The sequence below is a fragment of the Meles meles genome, chromosome 11, assembly GCF_922984935.1.
Source record: "Meles meles chromosome 11, mMelMel3.1 paternal haplotype, whole genome shotgun sequence".
Taxonomy (NCBI): Eukaryota; Metazoa; Chordata; class Mammalia; order Carnivora; family Mustelidae; genus Meles; species Meles meles.
This window is the reverse complement of record NC_060076.1, coordinates 38712411-38737459: the sequence shown is the minus strand read 5'-3', so window position 1 is coordinate 38737459 and position 25049 is coordinate 38712411. Positions and strand designations below refer to the sequence as shown.

The window sequence follows — 25049 nt, the reverse complement described above, 5'->3', positions numbered from 1 at the left end:
CTGCTATTAAAAGTTTGAGACTTAGACCAAGGGAGCTCCCCAGCTTAGATGGACTCTTTATCACAGTTTCCTTTTTGAAATAATGTGGGGGAAAGGAGATGTATAGGATCTATATATCCAGTGGATAAATCTGCTGGCAAGCTACAGCACTATAAAGATGTTCTTTTAAGGGTTTTTGAAGTCCTGGACATTTATCACTTAATTGCGTTATCTCTGCAATCTGTGAGAATGAGAATCCGAAACATCTACTTTGTAGGTGGAGAAATTCCCCGCTAGTCTGGTTCTCAGGTTTGAGCAGTTGCTGAGCCCTGCTGCCACATCTGATTCCATAGGTCAGGGACAGAACCTGAGAATTAGTTTTTCATGGCACTTGGAACCTCTGCTCTGGGAAAAGTGAAACAGAACAGCAAAAATTGGAATCCCCGTTCTTATAATTCATGCTCTTTTACTCCTCTCACTGCTTGTGGTCAGTTTAGGTACCTTTTCCCAAACCTGAAGAGAAGCCGATAGCAGCTGGATTCAAATAAAGAAATTGAGCTTTGGAATTAGACCTAGTTTTCAGTGGGTCCTCTATGTGCAAGGTATAGGAATCTCTGGAATAACTTCAGTGTGCAAGTGTGTTTCTTTGTATTATGGGAACCATAATAGGCTGTACCTCATAGAGTAGTTCTGAGAATTAAATGAGGCTGCTTACATCGGAAGGAAGGGCTCAGTAAATGCTCTTAGTTCTAGTCAAGCTAAAAAATAACTGGTGAAGAAACCGAATAGGATCTGAGCTTTAAAAAGAAAAAAAAAAGGTTACCTTGAAATACCCTCAGATCTTCAGTGTTTCCAGTCACTTATTCAGCAATTGAATGGGGGATAGGACAGATGCCCTTACCCTTACAGAGGTCACTTTACTGCCATGTACTTAAGTTTTTAAATGCTGGAGGGCAATAGCAGATCTGTAGTGGCGGCAGAGGACCTCCCTAGGGACCTGACACAACTTGGCTCTTTCAGAAGAGCTCAGTTGTCCATCCCTCCTCTCCCACTATTTGCAGGGAATACATTCCAAGTCACCCCCCAGCCTCCTGTGGATGCCTGAAAGCAAAAATAGTCCTGAGCCCTAGATATGTTTTTACCTATACATATCTACCTACCTGTGCTCCTATTTAGTTCATAAATTTGGCACAGTAAGAGATGGACAGCAATAATCAAGCATTTAGAACAACATGCTATAATGAAAGTTCCGTGAATGTGGTCTCAAACTATCTTACTACATTGAACTTACCCTTCTGATGATGGGAGATAAAATGCCCATGAAAGGAGATGCAGGGAGGTGAATGATGAAAAGCATTGTAACATGATGTTAGGCTACTGTCAACTTTGATGCTATGTCAGGGAAAGATCATCTGCTTCCAGGCCACGGTTGACTACGTGTAACTGAAACCACAGATAAGGAGGGACTACTGTATGCCATTGCTTGGTGGTATCAAACTCCCTTCCTCTCCTGCTTATACTGGTAAAAGGCCAATAACAACATGATCTCTTCATAAAGTGAAAATCCCAGTTGGTGCCATCAGAGACCTCCAGCCGCTGATTGTTGGCTCCAGGAGATGCACAGCGCCCACAGCTTTTAAAAGGCACCCTAGCCTAGGATGCAGGCCAGCTCCAGCACTGCTCAACTTCACCCAGACCTGGAACAAGGACAGAGACATCACTGTGTGCCTGGAGGGTCTGAGGCCCTCAAGCAGCAGGACACTGGTTCAGGCTGGTGCAGTCAAGAAGCCTGGGTGGTCCTTCTCTCCCCTTGGCCTCAGTTCCTGGGGCTCCCCCTTATATAAGAATAGTTAGGTGTAGAGTAAATGCACACTTAAGGTTTGTGCAAAAGGAAATTGGAAACAGCAGTTACCTGGGAAAGGCAGAAATTCACGGTTTTCAACTTTTTGTTACACCAATTCATTATTAAGAAAAAATACCTACTTAAGAGGCTCCAAATCAGGCACCTGGGTGGCTCAGTGGGTTAAGCCTCTGCCTTTGACCCAGGTCATGATCCCAGGGTCCTGGGATGGAGGCCCACATCAGGCTCTCTGCTCAGGGAAGAGCCTGCTTCTCCCTCTGCCTGCCTCTCTGCCTACTTGTGATCTGTCAAATAAAATCTTTAAAAAAAAAAAAAAGAGGCTCCAAATCTAGGCTTCTCTCTCCACCTGGTCTCCCAAGATGCTACCATTTGTCCAGTATATATGCCTTGGAGCTAGAGCACACTGGTCCTGGAAAGGCTCCTGCTAACTTGGACTGGCCAAATCCTTTTACCCATGGGCTCCAGCTGGTTTTTGTTTTTTTTTTTTATTTGTCAAAGAGTGAGCACAGGCAGACAGAGTGGCAGGCAGAGACGGAGAGAGAAGCAGGCTCCCCGCCGAGCACGGAGCCCGATGTGGGACTCGATCCCAGGACGCTGGGATCATGACCTGAGCCGAAGGCAGCCGCTTAACCAACTGAGCCACCCAGGCGTCCCTCCAGCTGGTCTTTTTATGGTCAACTCTTCCATGAAGACTTTCCTCACTCAGAAGGGTTAAGGCCCTTCTTCCCATTATCCAAAAAACAGCAAGATTTCCTCATATCCCATTTTAAGTACTACCTTTAACTTGCATTCCTTCCCATAGAGCAAGTGCAAGTAGGGGGAGCAGCAGGCAGAGGGAGAGGCTCCCCACTGACCCAGGGATCATGACATGAGCCAAAGGCAGACAACCTACTGGAGCCACCCAGGCGCCCCCATTTCCTGCCTATTCTATGACAGGAACTGGTCTTAAGCCATCCTCCGTACTAGGTACAGGAACAGACATTTGATAAAAAATTTCTATAAGAAGTGAACATGTGCAGACTAGAGTCTTGTTCTTCATAAGCACAAAGGAAATACTGTTAAAAAATTCAACTGCAAAACTGACTTTATTGAACAGTTAGTGAATCCAGCAACATCCTAATAAAAAAGGAGGTCTGAAGAGCTGCACAAAATGAAAGGCGTTTACAAACTTGAAGGGGGTGGGGAAAATAAATCTCCCAACAGAGTGGATTGTTTCATGCAAGGTCACCTTCCTGTAGAAGGGGCCTATCAGGCAGATTACCATATAAATGCTGAATCAGCTTATTCCAGATTGGTTAAAATTCAGTCCTGGGACACGCTGAAACTGCAATTTGGGTAGGTATTAAGTCTGCATTTGCTGATGTGGGGCTTAGCAGAAGTGACTCCGTTTCAGACGTGGTTTTTTTTTGGGGGGTGGTTAATTTGTGAGAGCATAAACGGGGAGGGGCAAAGGGAAATGGAGAAAGCACACTCCTCACTGAGCAAGAAGCCCTATATGGGGATCTATCCTGGGACGCCCAGACCATGAACTCGGCTAAAGGCAGAAGCTTTAGGCACCCAGAAGCCCCTTGGCCTGCTTTATTTTTTAACAGTACTACTCAACTGCTTGCTTATTCATGAGGTCATGGGCTATAGAAAATCCCAATTTCTTTAAGACTTTTCTAAGGAATTTTAACATAACCTGTTTCCTCTTTCCACCTTAAACCTTTTATTTATGTGAAAACTTATTTTCACTGGGATGGGACACCAGAATTCATGTGAATTGATGGATTCGTGACTATGTTCAACTTAATGGCAGCAAATGACATTTCTGTCAAAAAGCATGTTTAAAACTTTGGGGGTGAGTGGAGAGCAGGAGTGTGTACATGAGCAAGGGAAAGGGGCAGGGGGAAAGGGAATCTCAAGCACACCATGTTCAGCATGGAGCAGAGCCAGACATGGGGTTCAGACACAAGGACCCTGAGATCATGGCCTGAGCTGAAATCAAGAGTTGGACACTTAAATGACTGAACCACCCAGGCTCCCCAAAAAGCTGCAGGTTTAACAGCAAAAGAAAAAAAAAAAAACTTTTGGGAATATGATTGGGGAAGAGTCATTTCTTAGTGCTGCCAAGGAATAATTCAGCCAATATGGAACATTATTGCGCCAGGCAAAGGATCAGGCTATATTTCAATCAAAGGTAAATTGTAACACTCTAAAGCTTTTTAAAAACTTCCCATTAATTTGTACCTAATAAAGGCTAAAATTAAAAGGCATAAGAGCTGGCCTACATGAAAGTTTCAATTTCTTTTTTTTTTTTAAAGATTTTATTTATTTATTTATTTGACAGAGAGAGAGATCACAAGTAGGCAGAGAGGCAGGCAGAGAGAGAGGAGGAAGCAGGCTCCCTGCAGAGCAGAGAGCCCGATGCGGGGCTCGATCCCAGGACCCTGAGATCATGACCTGAGCCGAAGGCAGCGGCTTAATCCACTGAGCCACCCAGGCGCCCCGAAAGTTTCAATTTCTTGAAATGATTCCTGCACAGCACCTTCAACATCAATATCCGTGCACTGAATGTATCTTTGGTTGAAACATAAAGACACCCATGTGCAAAGTATTTTCAAGAGTTTTGTTGGCTTTTTTTTTTCCTTAACTGGTAAGGACACATAGCAAAAAAAGACTTCTCTAAATCTCAGGTCCTTTTCCATTTCCTTCAGAACAATAGCGTATTTTAAATGCCAAAACCTCAGAAACCAAAACTGAATTCTAATGGATCCTGCAACTGGTTCTACTGAGAAGATGGAGATGATAGTCTCTGGAGTTGGCCAGAACATATGAGAAGGCACAGCTAATAAGAATGAGTGGACAGTGAAGGCAATGAAATGAGATAGCCTATGCAACACCCGACCCTTTTATAGTCAGTCTATCTTTCTAACTAGGAATGGACTTCCTGCTGTACTGGGATTAATGATGTTATGTCCCACTCTCCTCACCTGATTCCAAGTAAATATGTTAACTAGATAAGCACTTACTTACATTTAAAAACAAAGCTTCCAAAAGGATAAAGTTTATTAACATCTAAAAAAAAAAAACCGGACCAGCAAAGAGCTACTGAATATCAGATAGTTACTTATTCACAAGTTTTACTGCATGAGGTATGTTTCAATCACCATTTCAAATCAAAGTAGTTTTCTTCTAGAAAGAGTAGTATTTCACTCTTCAGGTAGAAGACTACTGAAAACATTACATGACTGCCCCGATTAGAAATAGATAAAATGAATACCTTAAAAATATATATAAAAGAGTAACTGCTACTTGAACATGAATTTTCACAAAATTACTCTTGTTCCTAATTCAGATAATTGCTTAGAAAAGGTAGCCTTAAAAAAAAAAAAAGGCAATACATGAATATGTCTTCACTTAAGTACATGCTCTCAAGCAAGTTTTAAAAGAAAAGTGGAAATTAGGGTTTCCAGAGCTTTAGGAGTCCATCTTCACTGTAGGTAGCAATCAGGTTCTGATGAGGGTGATGTGCGATACCAATCACATCCTTCTCATGAACCTGAGAAAAGTAAAGCATTGGGTTAGGTGATATAGGTCTATAAAAATCACCCTGAAGATGCATCCAGAGTTGAGTGGGAGGGAGGAAGAGTGAAGCTTCCACTTCCCACCAAAAAGATCCAACCTAAGGGAGCTTCAAAGAGGGCTAAACAAAACGAAAATAAATGAGGCTATCACACTGCTAGTTGACATTTCCATAGTTTTTCATAATGTGTGAATGAATAATGCTTTGTCCCAAATCCATTTTGCATTACAGCTGATCCTACTCCCCATCACTATTTTGTAAATTCTAGGCCAAAACAGTGTCTAAGACCAAATGATTCCATCAACTCCGTGAACTTGTATTTTCCAGACCCCTCAGCTAGGCGTCCCTGAGACCTGCATGGAGGCCTGACAGAGCAGGTGCATCAAAAGCTCACTCAGAGTCATGTGAGACCAAGAGATGATTTTCTAACAAGGATTTGTATGTAATTTCTTATATGTTCACCATACTACTTCTGGACCACAGAAAATTACATTTTCCCTGTCCCCCCTTGCATTTAGTCAGCCATGTGACCGAATTCGAACCAAAAAAGAATGAGGAACAAAGTATCATAAGCCACTTCCAGATACGAGTCTTAAAAACATCCAGTATAGCCCTCAGCTAGTTTTTCTCCTCCTGAGATCTTGGAGGCCACTATTCCAAATGACACAAAAGATGGAGGAAGACTATCTAATTCCTATCACATTGTGATATAACACATATCCACTGGGGAGGATATGCCTAATCTAGCTGGCTAGTTAGGCATGTTCCCTTTCTTATTGTCTGCTTTATGTACACCCATCCTATTCACTTGAAGCTGAAGGTTCACTGAAGGAGACCTTTCCTGAGAGAGGAGGTAATTCCTTATCATTACTAATGGGCCGTTTATTTTATTTAGTCATAAAATTTTTACATTTTTTACATTTTTTATACCAAGGTTCACAGAGCAGTCTGGAAAACGTTTACTTTAGAGTTCAGAAAGACACAAGTATTAATGCAATTTCTTGAGATGGCCTTAAGTTAGTAATACTCACTGTCAAAGTTCTCTCCAGTTTGCCTGTGACTGTGCTAAAACAGTAGAGCACAAAGTCCTCCCCGACACAGTAGATCCATTCACCGCGAGGGGACAGGGCGCAGCACACAAAATCCCCACCTTCTCTCTTACCAGAGCTGAAGCTCCTGACAATCTAAATCATACCATACCCCAAAGCAAAAACAAAACATCTGTATTAGCAGCAGTTCAAAAGCAGCAGTTTTAACTAACACCTTCACATTGTTAATTTTGCATTTTGGTTTACTGACACTTATAATTAGATCACCAATTACACTCACCATGTGCTAAATCCTCTTGCCTGTGAAATATTCCATGGATAAAGTATCTAAACTTAATCATACATCCCAAGTTACCAACCCTGCTCTTTAGTCTACGAAGTCATTTTACCCTGAAGTAAATTCATTGCCACCTAAACAATTTCTAAATCAATATACTACCAGTTGTCAATGCTCTGTAGACTTACACTCCATTGTTTCCTCTTTTTAACAGAATGGGATGCTTTCCTTAAGCAAGATGACCTCTGTCTCCAAGACCTTGTTTGCTGTATTTTACACACCATGTCATCATAAATCAAGCTGAGCAAAACCAATCTCAACAGGTTAAAAGGTTACATAACATACGATTCCATTTTTACACCATTCTCAAAATGACAAAATAATAATGGAAAGCAGATCAGTTGCCAGGGGCTAGGGACGGAGGGAAAGATTGACTATAAAGGTGTAGCATGAGGGAGTTCCTCTGGGGATGATGGAACAGTTCTGTATCTTGACTGTTGTGGTAGTTACAAGAATCTATACATCTGATAAAACTTCATAGAACTTGTTGCCTCAACATGAACGCATATAAAGACTAGGGAAATCCAAATAAGGTCTGATTTAATAGTATTGTATCAATGTCAATTTCTTGGTTTTGATCATTGTACTATGGTTATATATGATGCTATCACCAGGGAAAGGGTGCATACACAGGCACTCTCCATCCTGTACGAGCAGAAAACTAGTGGGCAACAATAGGTGTTATACAGGGGACCAGCAGATAATGCAGACCAGCTAACTCAACCATGGGCTCTTTTTTTAGTTAGTTCAGTCAGTGAGTCAGTCTGTCTGCCTACTTAATCTGTACACTCAACGTGGAGTTTGAATTCACAGCCCCAAGATCAAGAGTTGCAAGCTCTTCCAGCCAAGCCAGCCAGATGCCCCCCCATCCATGGATTCTAAACTACAAATTTATCAGTTACAAGGACTAATGGAAGGGAGAGACGGTTCCAGACACCAGCCCCTGGCTCTTCTCCACACTCAGGAGGATCCCCAAGGGCCCAAGCCAACAGTCTAGTAGCACCACAACACATTCCCAGGGCTTGAGACTTTAATCTTGACACTCCTAATGTCTCTAGTGCTACAAAAGTGAGGTTCCTTGGGAACATACAGGTGCCCTGATTACAAATACATATCATGAAGCACTGTTGCCCTTCTCCTATGAGAGTTCTACCTTAGATCGTGTGGTAACTGGGAGATGTACTGAGTTACTAATCCTCATACTGTAGCTCCCTTACTCAGGGATTTTTATCAACAACACAGGTTTGAACTGTGCGTGTCCACTCATATACAGATTTTTCTATTTAATGTTTATTTACTTATTTATTTTACTAATCTCTACACCCGGCATGGGGCTCAAACTCATGACCCTGAATCAAGAGTCACATGCTCTTCTGACTGATCCACCACTCCATGGATTTTTAAAAAAATAAATACAGTATGATACTGTAAATGTATTTTCTCTTATGATTTTCTTAGTAACATCTTTTCTCTAAGCTTACTTTATAAGAATACAGTATATAATACATATAACATACAAAGTATGTGTTAATCAATTATTTATGTTATGGGTGAGGCTTCCTTCCAGTTAACAGTAGGTTATTAATAGTTAAGCTTTGGGAGGGGTCTAAAGTCATATGCAGATTGCTACCCAGGGGGTCAGTGCCCTTAACCCTTATATTGTTCAGGGGTCAACTATATATGGTTTTTGGAGTGATGAACCCATATTTTGTTACTGGAAGGGCCAGAACCAAGGGATGACTTAGGAATGGCCCACAAGTTCCATGCAAAGTTCCGAGCACTCACCTGCCCCTGCATGTTCATGATAACCACGGTATTTGATCTATTACACACCACGAAGTGCTCTGGATTTTTAGGAAGCAGGATCACACTGTTGACAGTGATATCTGTCCCCGCAGTGCTGCCCAGGGATTTAAAGGTATTTGAACATTCTGTGGTCTTCATATTCCAGATCTATGACACAAAAATTTAAGGCATTAACATTTCTGGGATATAAGAATTTCTAAAAGTTTGGGGATTAAAAAAAGGAAAATGTGATTTTAAAAAAAGCGAATAAAACTGATTCAGAAAAAAAGCTTCTTGATTTTTAGTCCTATCAAATACCTAACTTTGCCATATACATAGTAAGCACTTATCATATTTGCTAATTAAGTGGTATCAACAAAAGTCACAAAGCTATATAATAAAACCTTTTAAAATCTATGATCTTCCCTTACAAAATTTTCCTAATGAGCTATGTATCTTTAAAATTTTCTATGTATCAACACTGCTACTATCAAATAACCAGAAAGCTACTTTACCTGGACATCAAAATAACTTTTTAGAATTATATGCTCAGGACTCTATCCTGAACTCTAGGGTGGGGTATAGGCATGCTCATTTTTAAAAAGCTCCAGAAATGATTCCAGCATACAGCTTGAACCACTGAACACAAGCCACAGTGCTGACGCACACATGAGGATCCACGCAGTAGAAGTCAGTCTTGGCCACGTGTATTACCTCTCCTAACCCAACATCCCTTCTGCTAATAGGCTCCACCCTATTCCAGGCTGTTACAAACTGATGGGGCTAAATCAGACATCACAGTTCCTGAAATCTGAGATGAGCTGAGAGAAGGAATGGACCAAATCTTCCATAGCATTGTCTGGACACTATTCACTTAATGAGATGTGTGTGTATATATATATATACACACAAAAGCCTCAAAGGCACAGACTGTCTTGTTTCCTTTGTGCTTTCAACAGAGCTTAGCACTAAACGAATGTTGAATACCTATAAACAGGAGGAAATAACTGCCCCACTAATTGCCCCAGTGTTTATTTTCCTAATTTAAACGTTTTCATCTGACCCAATCTCCCTAACGCCCAATTGTCTTCAGGAGAGAAATGAACTTTTCAGTGAAGAGTTATAAGGATCCCAGTGTTTTCTCTCCAAAAAGTCAGTGAGACGCTTTATCTGACTCATTAATGAATAAAAGGAAAAGACCACAAGCATTTCACAGATTGTTTAAGGCCCATATACAAAGCACAACGAGGGCAAATCCCATGACTAAAGTACTAAGAGCTCTGTATACAGCCTCAACCACCCTGAGGAAGACTTTCCTACCCTCAGGTTCCTGGTTCAATTCCTAAGCCACAACAAGCAATTTCTGAGGGTGGTCTTTTAGGCATTTGTGTTAATATGCTTCGGTCTTCTGCTACAAACTATACAGATACCTAAGGCGATTTATTTTTTTTTTTTTTTTTTTTTTTTTTAAAGATTTTATTTATTTATTCGACAGAGAGAGATCACAAGTAGGCAGAGAGGCAGGCAGAGAGAGTGAGAGGGAAGCAGGCTCCCTGCGGAGCAGAGAGCCCGATGCGGGACTCGATCCCAGGACCCTGAGATCATGACCTGAGCCGAAGGCAGCGGCTTAACCCACTGAGCCACCCAGGCGCCCACCTAAGGCGATTTAAAAAGCAGGTCCAGGGTACCTGGGCAGATCAGTCAGTCAGGTGGCTGCTTTCGACTGGGGTCATGATCCTGGGGTCCTGGAATCAAGTCCTACATCCAGCTCCCTGCTCTGAGGGGAGTCAGCTTCTCCCTCTGCCTCCCTCTCTCTGTCTCTCATGAATAAATGGAAAAGTAAACAAAAGCAGGTCCAGAATTTAAATGGATTGTCTCAAATATCTCCAGCAATTTTCTGTTTGGACTTCTCAACTAGGAAATGAAGACTGCCATTAAAATAACTAAGCTTTGAGGCGCCTGGGTGGCTCAGTGAGTTGGGCCTCTGCCTTCAGCTCAGGTCATGATCTCAGGGTCCTGGGATCCAGTCCTGCATCAGGCCCTCTGCTCAGCAGGAAGCCTGCTACCCCCCCCCCCCCCATCTCTCTGCCTGCCTCTCTGCCTACTTGTGATCTCTCTCTCTATCAAATAAATAATCAATCTTTTAAAAATAAATAAGCCTCTGAAGTTGCTGAATGAAGATCCACTACTTTCAGCTGAGAGCTAAGATAGTAAATGAGTATTTGAGAGAGGAGAGGGCTTAGTTCTACTCTACACCTCCCCTGCCTCTCTATAAATGTTGTTGAGAAGGCCCCTAAATGTTGGGGGGTTGAGGGTAGAGTGAGACTGTGCAAGAAAAAAAGAGATCTATTTATCTGGCCACTAGGCCCTTTGTAAACTTGACTATTGTGAGTGAACCATACCTCTATCTAGACAGACTTTAACTGCTATAGATGGGGTGTGACTTAATGTAGGCCTCCACACCTTCTTCTCTTCCTTCACATGATAAAGTCTGTTTTGAATATGTAAGGTTTTGAATATGTAAGTTTGAAACTCAAGGTACTTCAATAGGGATTCACCCAAGAATATCACTATGTCTCAGACTCACCTCATTTATAGCTAAAAGAGCTAGTAAAGTTTACTCCACCACAATCATCACCATTATCACCACTGAAAACTCTTCAAAGGACAAAAATAGACACCCCAAAATAGACTAGTAGCAAATACTTAACCTTTACAGTGCCATCAGATGATGCACTAATAATATAATGTCCATCTTGTGTAAAAGTTGCTTCATTCACGAAGGAGGAATGGCCACGAAATTCCTTCAAAGTTTTCCCAGATTTTAAACCATGAATTCTATCACAAACAAAAAGAAATGAACAATTAAAACTCTACAGACTGCAGGGTGCCTGGGTGGCTCAGTTGGTTAATCGTCTGTCTTTGGCTCAGGTCATGATCCCAAGATCTTGGGATGGAACTCCACTCAGCAGAGAGTCTGCTTCTCCCTCTCCCTCTGCCCTTCCTGTCCACTTGTGTGTTCTCTCTCTCGCTCTCACAAATAAATAAAATCCTCAAAAAAAAAAAAAAAAAAAAGGTGTTTATTAAAAAAAATATTCTAGGGATGCCTGGGTGGATCAGTCCGTTAACGTCTGCCTTCAGCTCAGGACATGATTCCAGGGTCCTGGGATCAAATCCCATATCAGGCTCCTTGCTCAGCAGGGAGTCTGCTTCTCCGTCTGCCTCTCTCATTCTGACAAAATCTTTAAAAAAAAAAAAAGTGTTCTATAGACTGCAGTTGGGACCAGATGTTGAATATTCTTTCAATGAATTAGAGAAGCTCAAGTTATAATATCAGGTGAAGAAAGAGGACTATGCAATGTAATTTTCATTTTGTCAAACAAAACAAAAACAAAAGCTTGGCACAGAGACTGGAAGAAAATATGCCCTCTGTGGTACTTCTGATACACGTGGGCCAAAAAAGTCACATTTTGAGAAACATGAAACACTGGTATAATCCCCTTCTAATCTCTCTTCTGGGTAGACTAAAATGAACAAAATAATAATGAGGTCTCACATACACACATTCTTCATATAACACCATCTAGGTGAAAGCATAAGGAATCAAGAGTACCTCCCTCCAGTGCTTCACCATAGCAAACCCAACTGAGGGAGTTTGGAGACTCTTACTTACCTAATTGTCTGGTCAAAAGAGGCACTAAGGATCTGACTGCTATCCTTAGAAAAGCTTAGACAGGTGACACCTTTACTGTGGGCCCTTTCAAATCTCCTTAAACACTGCCCACTCTGAATCTTCCATACCTTTATTAAAAAAAAAACAGTAAAAACTTGTGAACAGAGTCCCACTCCTGCCTGCAGAGCCAAGCAAGATGCAATGCTACAGTGTACTAAAACAGCATTAAAAATGCATGCTAATAGCTGAATATGGCTGCTTCACATAGTACAACAACTGAATCCTCTGAAACTTAAATCTCTTTACTCATAAATTATTACAACAAAAGTTTAGACTCAAAGTTCACTTAGCAGAGACCATTTCTGTATTTAATCTAGCCCAGGGTGTTTTACCAGCAATTAAATACAAACCACAGCTAATCAACTGCAGACCAATCCCATTCTCTAAAAAAAATCCAAAGTACAACACATCTTTATAAGGTGAGCCAGGGTGATACAGCAGAAAGGGCATGAGGAGTAGATCTGAGTTGAAGTCCCAATTTATCACTTATCAATGGTGTGACCTTAAACTGATTATTGGACCTCCCTAGGCAGAGTTATTAGGATTAAGCAAGAAAAAGTAAATTAGCATAAAGTTGATGCTCAAAAACAGTAGGTGTTATTAAGCTATCACATGCGGAACACTACCTCATTGCAGAAGTCTCAAAATGTCTACATACAAAAGTTTGCGCCACTAATAAATACCTTAATTTTTCCATCTTGGGCCCCAGTTGCTAACATTTCTGTATCTCTGCTGAAACACATGCAGAGGACAGCATCATCCATCATCATAAAGTTATCCTGGGCCTGGTATTTAAGATCCTAAAGGAAACAAAGATAAGCAGTTACCAAAACAACACAAAGTCCCCAGTTACGCTAGATCTCTATAAACTCACTGAAAGCAGAGTAATAGATTGTGCCTACCCTAAATTTCCCAAGCAAATACTAGTGCCATGCTCATGTGCTCCAAATGAACAACTGATAGCGGTGGGAATAAGTAATTTCACACACTTCAAATTAATACTCTAAAAAAATTCCAATATAACACCCTACATCTTTTGCCTACTGATCCTTCTTCTGTGCAAAATTCCCCTACAAGTCCACAACTGTACATTTTTTTTTTAAAGATTTTATTTATTTATTTGACAGAGAGAGATCACAAGTAGACAGAGGCAGGCAGAGAGAGAGAGAGGGAAGCAGGCTCCCTGCTGAGCAGAGAGCCCGATGCGGGACTCGATCCCAGGACCCCGAGATCATGACCTGAGCTGAAGGCAGTGGCTTAACCCACTGAGCCACCCAGGCGCCCCACAACTGTACATTTTTAATGTATCTGAATTTATTTCAGTGGTATGTGAAAAGACAATGTCTTTTTCAAATTGTCAGCTACTTTTTCTAAAACCATATACTGACTAATGTACTGAATTGTGATGTTTCTTTTATCATCCTTTACTGTTCAGAACAAAGTATCCATCTTTTCCTAATTAGAAAATAAGACTGTGTCATGGTTTTGTTTTGGAAAAAAAAAGCAAACTATAAGGAAATAACATGAAGCAGAAAATGAAAATCACTTATGAATTCACTACCCATGGAGCGGAAATTAGCATTCTATGATAAATGTTCTATTTTAAATCAGTGGATAGTCAATAAATACCTTTTAGGGAAAAAATTAATTGGATCTACACCAACTTCATCTCCCTAAACAAATTCCAATGGATCAAAAATTAAACATAAAATGAAACATGAAAGCACTAGAAGTTGTAGGAAAAAAAAGATGGATAAATATGATACAAAAAAACTAAGTCTGTAAAACAAAATGATGAGCAAAGTCAAAAGACAACAGCCAAAACTGAAAAATTTTTGCAATACATAATACAAAAACTGTTCCTAAAAATCAATAAGAATCCAAAAGAAAAATAGGCAAAGGATACGAAGACTTCACAGAACAGGAAACACTGGTAGTTTTCACATATAAAAAGATAATCAACTTCATTCATAATGAGAAACAATCAGTACTACAATTAGATTAGAAAAAAATAAGTAATTTCTTCCACTACCTAGAAAGTGCAGGAAGGTTACATAAGAAACTGATAACCCTGGGTGGACCAAGGAAGAGAACTGACCAACTGAGGGACAATAGGAGCAAGACACTCTCTTTTTTTATTTTTTTAAAAATTTTATTTATTTATTTGACAGAGAGATCACAAGTAGGCAGAGAGACAGGCAGAGGGGGAGGGGGAGCAGGCTCCCTGCTGAGTAGAGAGCCCAATTCTGGGCTTGATCCCAGGACCCTGAGATCATGACTGCCCGAAGGCAGAGGCTTAACCCACTGAGCCACCCAGGTGCCCCGGAGCAAGACTCTCTTACTGAATGACTTTTCTATTTATAAAATGTCTTATCAAATGGGGGCACCTGGGTGGATCAGTTGGTTAAGTGAGGTCAGGTCAGGTCAAGATCTCAGTGTCCTCGGATGCAGCCATTAGCTGGCTCCGCACTCAGTGGGGAGTCTGCTTCTCCCTTTCCCTCTCCCTCTGCCCCTCCCCCAACTCATGCTTGGGCTAGCACTCGGGTGTGCTCTCTCTCTCAAACAAATATTATTTTTAAAAAATGTTGTATCAGATGTACATATTATTGATTAAAAACAATTATATTGTAAAAATAAGAATTTAAAAACAAAAAATAGATAATTCTGCCACTAGAAAAGTTAACATATTTTAAATACTTTACCTTTCTGATTTTTCCAGTTGTAAAGTTCCAGACTTCAATGAATCCATCAACAGACCCAGTGACCAAATACTGACCATCTGGAGAAAATCGAGCACACTCCACATGTGATTTCTGACCAAACTGTTTCAAATGAAATAATGAAACAGATGCATTTTTATCTACTGACCTTAAGACAATTTCCATTTTAACCTTTTGAGAAATCCTGCCCTAGGACAAAGTGATAGCTAGCCTCTATTACAGAGTATTGGAGAGTTATTTCTGTATCTGGACAGAGGCAATGGATGTATTTTCTCTGGCCAGTTTTAGGTCTGGGCTCTCAGTTTAAACTAGCTTTTTTAATGTGAAATTGGTATTTCCAAAGCAGTATGAAGGAACTATTTTAGCACAGGAGTTGGAACAAGTAATCCTATTAAAATACTCTGTAAGTTTTTACCTGACACAGCCATAGTATGACTTTCATATTCAATGTGAGACAATATGTTGTACATCTAGGGGACAATTTTTTTCCCCCAAAAATAAATGCCTGTTTTCCTATATTGTTTTGTAAACAAATTTGCCATCCTGTTCCTTCTCATGACCTTCATTGAATCAAGTGATAACATGTGGCTGACGGACTCAAGAACTAATTAGAGCTGATAGACTATTTGCCTAGGAGATGTATCCTGAGCATTTACCAGCAGTGATGTTCCCAGTAACAGATGAAAACTACAGAACATTAAACAAAGGAAAACAGAGAAAAGCTCTATTATGAATTTCATTTTAAATACCAGAAAAGGAAAAGTGTTCATAAAAGAAAATCTTAGCCCAGCAGCGTAATTATAATGGATTTCTATCTGTCTCAAGGCTTCACCCAGGTAAATATAACAGTGCTACTTAGAAATATCTTTACGTGGGAATCAGAACATACAATCCAGAAAAGGTAAAATTTAAAGCTCTAAGCCAAAGCCCAAGATTTGAGGAATATGAAATATTTCAAAAGCCATAAATTCATTAAGACCACAAACCCACGGAGAAACTAATATAAAGGAGATGCTGAAGTAGCAAATACGCTTTTAATTCTGGGAGCTGCAGCAATTATGTGAGTGTGCTTTATCCTAGAAAAGTCTCAGATTAAAAAAAGAACAACAACAAAAACCAAGAAACAGCCATGAGATGATAAAATTATTTTCCTCCAACACCACACAAGCCTGCTTTACAATCCATGCCTGGTAATTTGCCAGACATGGAGCAGGCAAAAACTGCAACACTGAACAGGATGAATACACAAAGTTCACAGTGAGTTCCAGGCTTACCCAAAGAGCTACCCATTCTTCCAAAAGAAGCCCTCCTGGGAAGAAGTGCAAGGGCAGAGGATGGGCCAGCTGTCAAATTTATGGATATACACCTGAGGTGTGCCACTGCCAGAGCCCAGAAAGACGCCAGTGATCACCAGCCGCAACCCCGAATGTTGTCAGAGCTGGAGATTGAGCTCTGCTCCCCCACCCAAGCCCCGGCACACGCCCTGGATGGGCAGGCATGAAGTCCTTGACAAATGATTAGCAAGTGGCTGAGTATCTAAGGATCCTACCTTAATATGCCTGCTCAGCTGTGTAGGAAACTTTTCTTCTTCCACATCTTTGACAGCTGCTTTGCCTCGGAACAAATCTATAGTCATGCCAGGAGGAAGCAACCCCTGGTGCTGCTGCCACTTCAGGGCCTGTAAGCAAAGAAACGTACACTCATCTGCTTGGGGGCCTCTAAGATCCAGTCCTGACTGCTCAAGGCCAGCCCGAAAGGATCAGGTTAACACGAATCTTTGGCCATCTGAAGACAATATAATCAATGCAGCTCTGTGTGTCTTAGGAACACATGCTGATGCCTGGATGCAGGGAACTCTGAGAGCCAACAGGTCCGTATTTCCATATCGTTTTCCTTAGAAGTTTAACCTTTATTAGAAACAAAATTTGAAAAACAAAAATCTCCCCAAAATCCCAACATCCAACTGTTAGTTAGCCTTTTGTGTATACCTTCTAGTGTTTCCCCCCACCCGATGTGTTTATTAATTAACATACCTGTAATGATGTTCTATATAAAATTTTATATTGTTTTCACCTATCATCAGGTCATGCAATGACATAACTATCATTTCAATGGCTATAAAATATACCTTACATGGTGAAGGGCTTAATAGTTTAATTAACACATTAATGGACAGTCACACTGCTACCAAATTTTTATACAGCTAAATTATGCCACAACAAACACTTCTGAACATGAGGCATTTTCTGTTTGAGGGATAATACTCACTCAGAATAGATCCCTAGAAGAAGAATTACTGAACCCAAAAAAGAAAATGAATGGTTAAGCTCTTATACACACTGCCAAACCGGTTTCCCAAAAAGCTGTAACTTCAGTAGTGTTTAAGACTGCATTATAGGGAGTGGAAAAATCATGCATTTTGGAGACTGATGATCCTAGGGTAGATCTTTTGCCAACTCTTTTAATGGCTCCCAATTTATTTCCTCTTCTTACTGTTTATTTATGTTCTTTGCCCATTTGTCTACTGTACTTTTACTATTTTTCCTATCCATTTGTGAGGTTTTAATGTGATCAGGCCAGGGAGTTAGTTCAAGGCCCACAATGGGTGTAGAAATTAGTTTAAAAAAAGTCCACAAAAGTTAGGTAATGTGTTAAAGACCACATTAGTTGGTCAGTGAGAGATCTTGGATTCTAACTAAACATTTATTCCAATTTGCCTTTGACAGTGTCCTGGCACAATGATCAACAGTACCATCAAGCTATCCCAGATGGAATATCCCAGATGGGGGCCAGATGGAATGATAAATTCTACAATCAACCTAATTCTAACTAACTCTAGAGCCTGTGCTATTAACCACTAATCTACACTGCTTCTCCCAGGAAAGATAAAGGTGGCATGGCACACGTGCTGGTACAAGCAGCACTGTAGGCTGTCCCCAATTCTAAGGATATCTGGTTTCTCTAGCCTGTAGAGTTTATATATAGGAAACAGTACCAGGAGTTCAGCTCCACAGACTTTTTGTTGTTGTTGTTCCACAGACTTTAATTACCTGCCCCAGCAATGCCATGAGACGAGATGGGGGCACCACACTGACTTCCCCAGCTAAGGCCTGTGCAATTGCTGCTCTTCTCTTCTCTTTGCTACTTCCATCTGGGTATGCCTGAAAAAGGAGATGGGGTAGCATCATTCTAAGAAGTGGCTATAGGATATGAGTGTGCTTATTTAAAACCAATAATAATCATCAAGCAGAAACTTTTTTTTTAAGGTTTTATTTATTTGGGGTACGTGGGAGGCTCTGTCGTTAAATTTCTGCCTTCGGCTCAGGTCATGATCCCAGAGTCCTGGGATCAGGGTCCTCCAAACTGGGCTCCCTGCACAGTGGGAAACCTGCTTCTCCCTCTCCAATTCCCTCTGTATGTATTCGCTCTTTTGCTGTCTCTTTCTGTGTGTCAAATAAATAAAATCTTTAAAAAAAAGAAAAAGATTTTATTTTTTTGACAGAGAGAGAGAGAGAAAGAGCATGCACAAGCAGGGGGAGCAGCAGGCAGATGGAGAAGCAGACTCCCTGCTGAGCAACGAGCCTGACATAGGTCTCCATCCCAGGACCCTAGGATCATGACCTGAGCCAAAGGCAGAGGCTTAACTAACCTAGCCACCTAGGCGCGCCAAGCAAAAACATTTAAAAAAAAAAAAAAAAAAAATTACATAAAAAGAAACTACCTGGTTAAAGAAGGGATTGATTATATTAATTAGTTAAGACAACTTCCCAACTCTCCCCACTTGCATTTCAAAAGTATAAGCTGGGAGAGAGTTGAAGTCAGCCAGTCCACATTATTATTTCTGAAAGGGTCCAAGTAAATATGTCAAAGCCAGAGTTGTTTTTCCAGTTTTTTGAAAAACCTGCAGAGTTGAGGTAATTTTTGGTAATTTATTTCAGTCCAATGACTCCAAACCCAGAAGTTCTTCACCACCTCTAACTTGAATCCTGTCATGGTAATCTAAATTTCTTTCCTCATGGTTTCTGTGAGTTTACCCTAACTTTATACTCTCTAGGACCTATTAAATTCTTCTTCCTCCTATTTAGACTAGTAAAAGGCTGGGTGAGAAACAATGAAATATACAATGAGGTTTGGGAAGAAGAAAAGAGTATCAGTCACCACACTCTACCACTAAGCATAACTGGCTGAGACAAAAGCATAAGCTTTCCAAGAACTAAAAAAGAAAAAAAAGAGAAAACTGCACTTGTCGGGCCAAGGGACACAAATGCACAGTAACATACTAGCAGTCAGGCAGCACTTCAGGGTCATGTAAGTACTTGGGCTAATGTAGAAATTGTATCAGAGTAAATTTTTTGACTAATCAACATACAACCCTCTAAAATGGGGTGTATAGGGAAGACCTTCATATACTCAGAAAACTGAACAAGATTATTCTCTTTAGCATATGTAAGTTTCAGTCAACATAAACAGTTAAGCCCTCATTCTCAAAAATTAAATCAAAATCAGTATCCAGTAAAATGGTTAAAAAACAGAGTACATTATTATTTATTTTTTAAAGTTAACAACAGCTTCTTGTCATACCTCACGAGGATCAAAATAAGACCTGGCCAAGAGGTTCTCCAAATGAATATACCGCTCTGGCTGGGTTTGTTTTAACATGATCATGGGGTCTGTCTGTCTCAAGAGTGACCTGGCAGCTCCCAATTCACGCAGTTCTATCAATTCCAGAACAACCTAGAAAATGGAAAGAAAATGTCTGTTTCAATGCATTCTTTTAGTACTCTTTTAGTACAATTTCTGCTTCAGAAATGGCCTCCCAACATGACTTCCAAAATTAGGAAATACTCCTTCCTCTTCTTTAATTTTTTTTTTTAGATTTTATTTATTTGACAAAGAGACATTACAAGTAGGCAGAGAGGCAGGCAGAGGGAGAGGAGGGAAGCAGGCTTCCTGCTGAGCAGAGAGCCCGATGCGGGGCTCGATCCCAAAACCCTGAGCCCATGACCTGAGCCGAAGGCAGAGGCTTAACCCACTGAGCCACCCAGGCACCCCTATTCCTTCCTCTTTTCCCTAGTATTTTCAGGTTGGTGAATGAAGCAATTATAAATGGTAACTTCAATCTTTTTTTTTTTTTCAATCTTTTCTTAAGATCTTATTTATTTATGAGAGAGAGAGCACAAGGTGGGGAGGGGCAGAGGGAGAGGAGGAAGCAGACTGCCTGCTGAGAGGCAGAGCCTGTTACAGGACTCAGATCTCAGGACCCTCAGATCATAATGAAGTCGGATGCTTAACCGACTGAGCTACCCCAGTCTTTCAACGTCTGTCCTTCATTTTTATCTACCTATCTCCTCTCCTCTCAGGCTTCCTGCTCAGAATACAGAAACTGAAGAAAATGAAAGATGAGAATATTTCCATGACCTCCAGAGAAACCTTTCTCCAGTTAACAAAATTTTCTCTGAGTAATTACTAAACTCATATGGACTGTAAATAAACAAACTACCCTATTTTTATTTTAAACAACAACTACATAGTTATTTCCAGAAAGCCCATTCTGCTATTATACAAGTGTATAATAACTGATTTGTACGATCTTTGTCCTCGTTTCCTGGCACAGAGCTTCTAAAAACCTTGGAAATTTCCTAATGAGAGGAATATCTTCATTATTAATGAGCATTACATCTGAGTTTGTGCTATGAAGACAGTTCATGGAAAGGGCTGGTTGCCAGAAAAATCAAACACATTAGAAGGTTGAGGTTTTGAGTGAGCCCAACCTCCAAGGAGTGCTGGGGAGCTGATGTCTGAATGAAACCCCAATAAAAACCCCAATGGAGCTTTTGGTTGGTAAACACATTAATACGCCAAGTGAGATGCTCTGATTCCATAGGGGGAGAGCATTAGAAGCTCTGCACTCGGGACCCTCTGAGACCTCTCCTTTATGTGTCTCTTCATTTGGCTGGTCCTGATCTGTATTCTTGATAATAAAATTGTAATCATAAATATGGCACTTTACTAGTTCTGTGATTCACTGATTCAGTGATTCTGTGAATCTTCAATTCTGAAGGGGTCATGGGGACCCCAGATATGCAACCACTTGGTCAGAAGTGTGGGGGGCCTGAGACCCCAAAAAAGGTGCGGTCTGTATCTGAAGGGGCATCCTGGGGAGGACTGAGCCTTTAGCTTGCAGGGTCTGCACTAACTGCGTGGTTAGTGCCAGCAACAAACTGTAATATACTACTTGGTATGAGAACAGTTTATTTAATGATTACTTAAAAAATAATCTTAGGTTAAGGAAAATCTTGGCTTTTCCAAAAAAAAGGGAAAAAAAACATACAAAGTTGTACTCAAGCCTTGACAGTGTAAGTTTTAAGGGCTGTTACACTCCCACAGTGCTTCAAGAAATGCTCACCGATGCTTCCCAGTGATGGGGCCCACAATAAACCAATTCAAGGGGATCAGCATCACCTCCACTCTTACCTGTTCATAGAGGTCAATGAGGGTTTTGTCTGGCAATTTCAGAGACTGTATAGCCTGTAAAACAGTATCCCAATGGCCACTATTAATGTCAGCTACAAAACTCTCGATGCTGTCCACGGTATTCAGAGACACAGTAGTCTCTTCCTGTAAGGTTGCTAGTGCCCGATGTAAACTGTTCTCCTTCAGGTACTGCATGATAAGACGGATCACACTGAAGAAAAAAAAAAAAAGAGCAAGTCACTTAGCTCAGTAATCCTCACAACACCAATAAGTCCACAAATAAGTCCCCTCCCCCCAACTTATTTCTTCTATTCGGCCATACTCCTTTCACTGTTTGCTTTCTAGTTCTTTATCATATCATATATCTTATCATATATTATCCTAGCATATAAGTAAAACTTTCCAAAAATCACAGAAGGAAAGGCAACTGAAGAAAACCTTAGGTATGCTCCACAGCCAGAATGGAGCATGGAGCCTGTTGTAGGGCTTGATCTCACAACCCCAAGATCATGATCTGAGCCAAAATCAAAATCAATCAAGTTGAACACTTAATCCACTGAGCCAGCCAGGTGCCCCTCACACCATACTTCTACAGACAGCAGCAGGAATATAGAGGGTTAGACTGTTCTGGCTGGAAGGAATTTCAGATAGGAATTTAATCAATTTTCTCTATCAGGGAGAAATAATAAACATAAAATAATGAACAATGTTTCTTGTTTATTATGTATTTACTATATACCAGACACCCTTTTAAGTATCTTAGGCATATTGATTCATTTATTCTTCAAAACAATCTTACAAGGTAGGTATTACTATTATGTTCACTTTTCAGAAAAGGATTTGACCAAGTAACAGAGATAAATGGAAAAATGAAGGCTCAAACTGACAATGTGGCTCTTGAGCACACATCCCTGGACAGGAAAGCAAACACCCTCTTAAAAACTCCTGCAGAAGGAAGGTGATTACTGCTACTTCTGTTAAGTAGTCTTTTCTCTCATGGCCCCTGTAAGAGTTACTCAGGTTTAGATTCCTAAATAGATAGATATTATCTACTAGATAGTAGATAGATAGTATCTACTATCTATCTTAGCATACTTCCATTTGCACTTCCAAAAAAGGAAAATCTTGCATTTGACACACCTCAAATCAAATTTACTTTCTTCAAACAAAATGTACAGTTGACTCTTGAACAATGTGGGTTAGAGGCACTGACCCCCTGCACAGTCAAAAATCTGTGTTTAACTTTTGATTCCCCAAAAACGTAAATGTTAGTAGCCTGCTGTTGACCAGAAGCTGTGCTGAGAACATAAACAGTCAATTAACATATATTCTGTATGTTATATGTATTATCTACTATATTCTAACAATAAAGCAAGCTAGAAAAAAGAAAATTGTAAAGAAGAGAACATACATTTATAGTACTGTACTATAAAAATATCCTCAGATAAGCAGATCCCACAGTTCAAACCCATGTTATTTAGGAGTCAGCTGTAATACATAAAGACCTAAAAGCTTTGCAGATAGGTTGGGATGTGAATCAGAGTTTGGTCACTTACTGTGACCCTGGGCAGGTCAGTTAACATCTCTGTGACTGTCTCCTCATCTGTTAAGAAAAATACCTATCCTGTAGGGTTGACTATACTGTTCATAGCATGACCAGCATAGAAAATACTAAAGAGTAGCTATTACTGATAATAAAAACATGCAGGGACGTCTGACTGGTTCAGTCAGTAGACTGTGAGGCTCCTGATCTCAGGCCTGTGGGTTCAAGGCCCGCAATGGGTGCAGAGATTACTTAAAAATAAAATTTTAAAAGCAAACAAACAAACAAGCAAGCAAGCATGCAGTAGCCCAAGGATAGGAGGGTGAGTGGTGTCCGCTATTACTGAGACCCCAAAGCATGGAATGCTTTGCAACTACTGCCCTTAGTTGTCTTGGTTGCCAGCACCACCACTCTTCTTTGCTTTATTTTTCTCCACAACACTTACTACCATCTGTTAAGTCTCTTACTTATTGTGTTTGTCTGTTGTATGCCCTCTCCAGTCACAATGTACATTCTATAAAGGCAAGAATTTTTGTGTTTTGTTCACTACTGCATCCCCAGGGTCTAGAACAACACAGAGTAGATTTCAGTATTTGTTGAATGAATAAGCCTCCCATTCTCCTGTGGCAGGTCTTCAGAACATGTCTTCTCCCTTATTTACACTCAGGACACAAATGTTCTGTCTGCTGGTTTAATTATTAAGTATAGGCAAGGGCAAGGTAGAGGGTGGAATCCTAAAAAAAAGTTCACTAAAGACCTTCTTCAGTCATTAGTCTGCCTCCCTCACAAGTCGATCATTCATTCTTCTGGCTTCCTCTTCACATTCTGTCTCTCCTTTGTAGCTACAGAGAACTCTCTGACCAATCAAAATTCAGCGCCAGATACCGCTTGACAAAACAGCTAATTACTCATTCGTTCCGAAGGCAGTAATTGAGCATCTACGATGTGCTAAGAACTTGGACTATAAGGACTCCTCCGCGCCTACACAGGCCTGTAGGATGGGCAGAGAAACAGCTACAATGCTGGGTAAGTGATGGGCAGAGAAACGCAAAGGGGCCATGTAAGCACAGAGGAAAACGAATCACGCTGTTTAAGGGGGAGCGAGAAGAGAAGAAAGCTTAGAATCCAAGCTCCCTTGTGCAGGTAATCAGACTGGAGTTCAGAATGTATGAGCAATTTGATCAGTCACAGAGCGCGCCAGAAGTCGGCGAGAGCTAGAACTCAGATCTTCAAGGCCTGTGCTTCCTCCCAGCCCCCAGCACTCTCCCATGGGGCTTTGGGCTTCTCATTCGCTACTTTCTCGTGGGCCCGCCTCCGAGGTAGCCAGATCCAAGAAGCTTCTTTGTGGGCAAGGAAAAGCCCTCCACTCTCAGACGCCTCCCCCTGGGCATCTTCCACTCCACACCCTTTACCTCCCCGCCCCCACCACCTCGCGAACTTCCGCCACCGCACTACTCACTCCGAGGACTCGATTTCGATCGACATAGTGATATCTTCACAGGGACACACACCAGTCCACCCTTGGGCCCAGTCGCGCAACACACCAACTACACCTCCAGCAGCCGCCTTACACCACTTCCGCTCGACGCCTGACGCCGGCTCCGGAGACGGCGTATACGACGAAGGGCGTGGAGTGCGTAGGGGGCGGAGCGTCGAGCGGCTGTTAGAGGTCTGCGTCTGCGCGCCTGCTCCGCCTAGTTCGGAAAGGAGTTCTCCCACCTCCCTGAGGGAAAACTGCTTGGAAGCGATGTTTTGGAAATTTTGGTTTCGTTTGATGCAATTAGTTGACTAGGCTTAAAGATAGGATTGAACTCACAATACCTGACTAGGAGATTAATGCGTTCGAAACCAATGGAACGCTAGCCAACATTTGTAGGAAGAGTTAAGTGTTAAGAAATAAACAGAAAGATTTAAAAGCATAAGACTTTGAAGCCGAAACAGTTTAGTCAATCTAATTATGAAAAGTTGCGGACATAGTTGGGATTTGCATACCCACTTCTTGG

At 41.0% G+C, this 25049-nt stretch overlaps 1 protein-coding gene across 1 annotated transcript; it reads right to left on the bottom strand.

Moving 5' to 3' along the window:
- Nucleotides 1–4235: 4235 nt before the first annotated feature.
- Nucleotides 4236–24628, bottom strand: SMU1 (SMU1 DNA replication regulator and spliceosomal factor). The gene is made up of 12 exons (XM_046022645.1): nucleotides 24506–24628; nucleotides 21504–21714; nucleotides 19611–19763; nucleotides 18080–18190; nucleotides 16579–16707; nucleotides 15012–15131; nucleotides 12993–13109; nucleotides 12250–12377; nucleotides 11288–11414; nucleotides 8577–8744; nucleotides 6437–6589; nucleotides 4236–5381 (listed from the first exon to the last, which is right to left on the bottom strand). Exons 1-12 carry the CDS (start codon nucleotides 24529–24531, stop codon nucleotides 5283–5285), a joined length of 1542 nt encoding a protein of 513 aa, XP_045878601.1. The 5' UTR covers nucleotides 24532–24628; the 3' UTR covers nucleotides 4236–5282.
- Nucleotides 24629–25049: the final 421 nt, after the last annotated feature.